Source organism: Alexandromys fortis, unplaced genomic scaffold (assembly GCF_014885135.2).
Source record: "Alexandromys fortis isolate MF-2015 unplaced genomic scaffold, M_Fortis_MF-2015_v1.1 scaffold_124, whole genome shotgun sequence".
NCBI classification, from domain to species: domain Eukaryota; kingdom Metazoa; phylum Chordata; class Mammalia; order Rodentia; family Cricetidae; genus Alexandromys; species Alexandromys fortis.
The window spans coordinates 688045-695336 of NW_026067995.1; the positions used below are offsets into that span (position 1 = coordinate 688045).

At 40.9% G+C, this 7292-nt stretch overlaps 1 protein-coding gene across 2 annotated transcripts in view; it reads right to left on the reverse strand.

Moving 5' to 3' along the window:
- The window catches only part of LOC126512390 (guanylate-binding protein 1-like), a 16502-nt gene extending 12079 nt beyond the window's left edge, over positions 1–4423 (reverse strand). For both annotated transcript variants that reach the window (XM_050160149.1, XM_050160148.1), the window contains exons 1-2: positions 4298–4423; positions 1716–1925 (exon numbers count right to left, since the gene is read on the reverse strand). In XM_050160149.1, the coding sequence (XP_050016106.1) occupies positions 1716–1905 (190 nt within the window). In that variant the 5' untranslated portion in view covers positions 1906–1925; positions 4298–4423. The remainder of the gene's footprint in view (positions 1–1715; positions 1926–4297) is intronic.
- Between the last annotated feature and the right edge of the window lie 2869 nt (positions 4424–7292).

The window sequence follows — 7292 nt, forward strand, 5'->3', positions numbered from 1 at the left end:
TATATGTAGGTTTGGGAGAGAAACAAAAAAGGATATAGAAAGTCTTTTAAAAAATAAATAGATAGTTGGGTGTGGTGGCACACACTTTTAATCTAGCACTGGGGAGTTAGTGGCAGAAAGATCTCTATGAGATCAAGGCCAGTCTGGTCAATAGAGGGAGTTCCAATACATCCAAAGATATACAGAGAAACCCTGTCTCAAAAAAAAAAAGTAAAAATAAAATAAATATAGTAAAAACAGTCACACAATGGTGGAAAATACATAGAAAGTCAGGATACTGTATGTTATTGTGTTTTCTTTGAATTGTTTGGTTGATGAGGAAGGGGCAACATCTGCTGAAAGGTATTTGCTTATAAATGCTACTGCATTAATCCAACCTATATATTTTGAAAATGATTCAAAATTTAGGTCAAAAGATATGTCACTTTGGAGAAGAGGTTTGCTTTAGTTTCCACAGGAAATTAGAGCCTGTGGATTCATTCTGAGTTAAGGAAAATAAGGTTTGATTTAGGAAGACCCACTGAAGAATCTCCAAGAGTAGCAGATGGCCCAGGTGATCATTTATTCAGAGCACATCTGTTGCAGTTTGCTCTGATTTCTACATCCAGAACAGCTTCAGGGTGACTGGTTGAAGTGATCCAGCTGCACTCAATACTTCAGTAAAGATTTGGGAATAATCTTAAATTTTCTTTGGATTCCCCCAAAGATTATCAGTGACTCCAATTAGGAGGAAGTAGTCTAGAAAATGACACCCACATGCCCCAAAATGGATTATGGATGTTTGTCATTGTTTAGAGTGTTGGTTACAAGTTGTTACAGAAAATTATTAGAAAAAAAAAGCTAAAGAAAGGAGATTAGATTGATGGTTCTTGTTTGGAAAAGAAAAAAAGGGGGGAATGTTGCAGGACAATCTTCTTGCACCCTTGTACACTTTAAAGATTTTCACTCATATTACTTTAATAAAATGCTAATTGGCCAGTAGCCAGGCAGGAAGCATAGGTGGGGTGACCAGACTAGGAGAACTCTGGGAAGATGAAAGCCAGAGAAACAGTCACCAGCCAGATGGAGAGGAAGCAAGATAAGACTGCCTTAATGGAAAAAGGTACCAAGCTGCATGGTTAAACTTAGATAAGAATTACGGGTTAATTTAAGTTGTAAGAGCTAGTTAATAATAAGCCTGAACTAATAGGCCAAACAGTTTGTAATTACTACAAGCCATTGTGTATTTCTTTGGGACTGCATGGCTGTGGGACCAGGTGAGACAGAATCTTGCATTTTTAAGATAGCTTTTAACCTTAAAGATCAGTAGAAACTTGCTGTTATTACACTACCATTTAAGCAATACTTTAAGTTTATTAACTCATAAATTAAATTATCTTTATTACTACCTTTTTGCTTCTAGGAAATGAGCTAGTTGTACTTTTAGAAGGGAAACTAGGAGTTAGAGGTAAGCTGCAGTCCAGTAATCAGCTCCCAGGAGGTCAAGGCAAGAAGATCATGAGTTCAGGCTTAGCTTGGACTATATGCTGAGCTAAAGGCCTGCTTGTGCTATATAGCAGAATGTTGTCTCAAAAACAAAAGCAAACAGACATAGACAACAAAAAAGATACCAGCATTCAACTGTGACTGGAGGATTAAATTCTTTACATTCTCCTGCAGGAAGCAGACAATATGAGTGGACATGGATACAGCACAGTTGCGTTTGAGGCACTCACCTGTGTTCTTCCCAGCCAGCTTGTTCATCAGGTAGGATTTGCCTGTGCGGTAGAAACCCACAATGGCCACCACTACCACTGGCTGCTCGATGGCAGACAGGATCTGCAGAGCCTCCTGGTTGGCTACCAGTTGCCCTTTCACATTCTCAATGAGGCACACAGGGCCTGGCATGTGGTCTTCTGACGCCATTGTGCAGTCTTGTTCCCTGCCTAGAGAGTAGGAGGTGAGATTAACTAGAATTTTTTTCTTTCTCTTTGAAGGTAGAGTTATGAAACTCTCAAAAATGGCAACAGTGTTGTGTGCATCAGAGACATAGGTGGAGAACCTGTATAACCTAAGAAGTTTAAGATATTATTGAAGAATTTCATTTATAAGGTGACAGTGACAAATTCTACTGCTCACAATGCAAATATTCTGTTTATTTTTCAATGAAAAATTTCCTAATTAAAGATTTTCTACTAAACATTAGTAGAAAATTAAATCAGATTTAAAGAAATTGTTTTTTATATTGCAGCTTATATGATCAATCAAATATTCATTTATTGATTAGTTCACCATTATAATGAATCTATACCCATGGTATTAATGCTTCATTGTTCAATGCATGCCTATACAATAGTTCCTACATATTATAAAAGGTATTAATTCTATGTATTAGTAGTTATACCATGTCTTGCCCAGAATTTCTAGAGATTATGAAACGTATTCTCTTGGAAAGAGGCCCCTTGTTTGTTTCCCGGCTGCCCAGCAGTTCTGACCCAAAATAATGACACAGAAACTGTATTAATTAAATCACTGTTTGGCCAATTAGCTATATATTCTTATTGGCTAACACTTATATATTAATTTAACCCATTTCTATTAATCTGTGCATCACCACTTGGCTGAGGCTTACCTGCTAAAGTTCCAGTGTCTGTCTACAGCAGGGCTACATGGCTTCTCTCTAACTCAACCTTCTTTCTCCCAGAATTCAGTTTAGTTTCCTCTGCCTAGCTCTATTTTTTTGCCCTATCACAGGCCAAGACAGTTTCTTTATTAACCAATGGTATTCACAGCATACAGAGGGGAATCCCACATCAGTATTCACTCTATCTAACCTAGTAGTTATTCTCATGTCATGGCCATGAGTGTCTATGCACAGATTTAATAACATTGTCATTTCAGCAACAGAACCAACATAATGTGGTTTTTGCAAAATTTATGAAAATATGTGATAGTGACTCTTCCAAAGAGTGTGAACTGTGCCTTGAAATGAAAGTTTTATTAGCTATGAATGAGTAATGAATAAAAGCAGGGATTAGACTCACAGCAAATGAGACTAAACCCAACTATGCAAATGCTGGATATGGCAGAAAGCAACAGTGGTATAAAGAGCAAGAACTCACGGAGCTGGTAGTTCAAATAATAACTTTCTGCCATTCTCCTTAGGTTTTCTGTTTTGTTCTTAATTTGGTAAAGAAAGGAGAAATGGAAAGGGAAGGAAGAAAAACACTGGGAATCAGAGGCTAGGAGCTGGCTGATCCTGCAGGGAGGGTTAAGAAGTACAAGGACAAGAGGAATGAACCAATCTTCTGAATCAAGGAGGAAATTCACTTGGCATCCAAGATCAGATGTGTGATGGCAATCGCCTATCCTTCATCTTTCACTTTGGGTTTCAGCTGTGACCTGAGGTTCCCAGAAAACAGTCACAACTGGGTCAATAACCCTACAAAGATAGATGACAATTAGAATTTGTGGCTTTTGGGGCTAGTGGCATCTACTGTAGATACTGAAATAGGTGTGTGTTTTTAGAGAGCTGGAATATTATAATGTCTGGAGCCAGATTTTCTTGGGTTATCTTTAGCTGCCTCCATAGCCATTTCTTGCATCAAAAGGCCTATATGAACCTCCCCCATATTGCCATAATCTGCCTGCCCATGTTGTTACGATTACATTTTAAAAGTACCTTGATCTATGACTTTTTTTTATTCTGTTTCTACAGAAACTTCAAGAAATCTGTCAAGTTGAAACATTGTGTGTGTGTGTGTGTATGTGTGTGTGTGTGTGTGTGTGTGTGTGTTAAGCTAGATTTGTGTTACGGGATCATCAATCACTCATAGTAAGCTCTAGAACAGACCGTATCTCTTATGCCCTTTGTGTTCTCACACCAACATAGCATTTCCTCCCTTTATCCTTCTCCAAAGCAGTGGCTATTCATCCTGCATCTTATTCTGTTTCCCCTCATGAAAATCAGCCACAGGCAGCCCTTTCAGGAGCAGCTCTGCTCCATCACTGACCATAGGTATTTAACTGTGTCCCTGTCAGCAGAGAAGGTGAACACTGAGAAAGACAATCCCAATACATACCCTGCCCTGTTTCAGCCACATGTCTTCTGGTCCCTAATTTAAAATAAGTTTAGTGGCTGCCCTGATAATCCACCCAGGATCATCTGCTGCTGTGCCACAGCCATACCCAGGAACAGACTTTCTAGGCATACTAGTTCTAAAAAAAAAAAATGTTATCTCATTCCTGCCCAGGCTGATGATCCCATGTTCCAGGGCAGAAATCCCAAGACCTAGCAATATCAAGTGCCCCTTCTTACCTGCTCTTGCTGCTTGGTGTTGGTGGAAGGGCTCTGCCTCTTGTCCGTGTTATCCTCCTGCAATCTTGTGAGGCTTTCTGGATTTTCCCAAGTGAGCAAATGTTGAAATGCACTGTAACTTTTTGCGGTGGGTGAAGTTATGAGAAACAGAAACCGTTTGACCACAGAAACGAATCATCAGTGGAGTAAAACATTCAGTGAGCTGTGTTTGGGGGAGGGTTTGTCAGGACTTCCTAAGCAGAACCTTCAATATTTGGCTCAGAGATCTTGAACCCATTTGTTAAACCCATGTTTAAAAAAATGCCATAAAAGGGAGCCCAAGCCTGACATCTGGATGCCTAGGAACTGTTGTGCCCAGATTACAATCCCCAGAGAGAGACCATCAGAGAGGCCCAGACTGTAATAAGCAAGGTTTAATCATATTTGGAACTCATCTCCATCCCCGTTACAACAAGGTAGAGAGGAGCTGTATCTCCTCTGTGGGGTGAGCTTTTAAAGGCATAACTACAAAGAGAATCTTTGAAGATGCTTTGGTACGGGTACAAGGACTTTTTCTCCCTCCCATTCTGTTAAGTCAGCTTTTTCCTTGTTCTTAGAGTAAGGCCATCTTTATCAGCCTGTACCAAGTGGTTGGCTCGGCTGAGCTAAGTGACCTTGTGCTTGGAATCTCCTGGGTGGAAGAGGGGAAGGCCACTATCTTCCTGGGAAAACATTCTGCTAGGAAGTTTCTTCTTGCCCCTTTGAGAATAAGGGGTGAGGGTCCTACAAGAACCAGAGCAGAGGGTGGATACTCTGGGGATCCATGATAGAACCAGACACAACTGAAAAGGAAGCAAAGAAAGAAAGAAGCAAAGCACCCAAAAACATTTCTGTGAGATGTGGAATAATTTTCAGGTTGTGTGTGGCTTGGAAATGCATAGGTGAGGAGGAAGGATATATATAACCTTTATAGTCTCATTTCTGAAAATTACAGACTAACAACGGAATTGTATATTCTCTTAGAGTTGCAGGAAGTGAGGGGACATTATATCTTTCAAGCTCCTGACACCCAGCACCTGGTTCTTAGGCTCAGTGCAGTTGATTGGTTGGCCTTTTTTTCATACAGGTGTCCCAGTTCAATACTGTTGTCTTTTAATGGATCACATATCTTAATGTCATAACATACATTGTCCTGTGAATTCATAGAAATGAAGACAGAGGAAGACTTTATCAGCCATCAAGTTATAACATCTAAGGGATCTTGATGAAAGCACTTTTGACTCCCAAACTGTGTTATAAAGCACCTCACTAAGCTGCCTATCACTAAGTGAATAGCTATAAAAATCTCATTGACAGATTAATCTCTAATAGTTTCTTATGTTCCATGCTTAAGTTAGCCATTTCTGAGTACAACCATGAACAGATAGGGTGCTGTCTCCAATGTGGTGGAATTGTGACTCCCAAGCTGGCCTCAGTGTAGTGAGATTGGTTTTATTTGTAGTCTGACAAATAAAGCTTGCTTGGCATCAGAGGGTGGAGCTAACCACTAGTTAGTGTGCCACGGACTGTCGTCTCTCATGGAGCTCGAGAACCGAGGGAGAACAAGGGTGAAGGCTAAGGAGAATCTAGGATTCGGCAAATGATAGACAGACACAACTCAGGTTGAGGTTAGAATCTGCTGCACTTTACTCAGATCAAAGCATAGTATTTATATTATTACAGAACAGAAACTAAATGCAATCAAATAAGGAAGTTGGCACACTTCCCTTTCAGCGATAGAAAAAGATCACATATACGCAGGCTATTTCAATACTTAGAATTTTCTTGCGGTTGCGGCAAAGGACATAGCAATCTTCTTCTTTAAAAACTGTTTCATACCATAAAACTACTGCAAACATTCTCAGGGGCCAAGATCTCATTTACCCTTTAAATAATTCCAATAAGCTTCCTTGAGGTTGGTGCACCAAGGCTTGGACCACTATTGTAAAGCTGGTTTCATGTTATCTAATATTTTCTTTCTTAAGCATCTCTATGTTCACTTTGTCAGGGTCTGTGTTCTGAACCTCCAGTATTAACTCCTTTTGTTCTAAAGTATCCATAAATTCCCCTAAACTTTTTGGCTGATCCTGCATCACCTGATTTGTGGCCTAAATTAATGGTGGAGACTAACGCACGAGTTCCTTTGAACTCAGGGAATCATTGGGGACATTTTCCTGTTGAGAAAGTCCATAACCTCTTTGGCACGATAAGCCTATGATTGTCACGATAGATAGAAGAGAAGGGAAAAGAAACAGGCGTCAAAGGCGCCAGCACGGTCAGGAACGTTGTGATTGAAAAGATTGCAAAGGTTGCGGCTGGTCAAGCTCATGACTGTAGCCGACTGCCAGGGGACCGCCGGGGGCACAGCTCCAGGAAGCTCAGACCCCTCACCTGACATCGACCTCCACCACTGAAACATTCTGTCACACAGGTGTTGTCACTGTGGGCATGGCATCTTCCATCTTAATTAAACCCATTTCCATTAATCTGTATATTGACACATGTCAGTCAGTGGCTTACCAGTTTTGTCATGTCTGACTCTGATGGCTCCATTGCTTCTCTCTGACTCCACCTTCTTTTTCTCAGCTTTCGGCCTAGCTTTCCCTGCCTACCTAAGTTCTGCCTTGCTATAGGTTCTTTTTTTTTTAATTTATTAAAGATTTCTGTCTCTTCCCCACCACCGCCTCCCCTTTCCCACCCCCTCCCCCAATTAAGTCCCCCTCACTTGTCAGCCCAAAGAGCAATCAGGGTTCTCTGCCCTGTGGGAAGTCCAAGGACCACCCTCCTCCATCCAGGTCTAGTAAGGTGAGCATCCAAACTGCCTGGGCTCCCACAAAGCCAATACGTGCAGTAGATTCAAAAACCCATTGCCATTGTTCTTGAGGTCTCAGTAGCCCTCATTGTCCGCTATGTTCAGTGAGACCTGTTTTAACCCAGGCTTTTTCAAACCCAGGCCAGTTGGCCTTGGTGAGTTCCG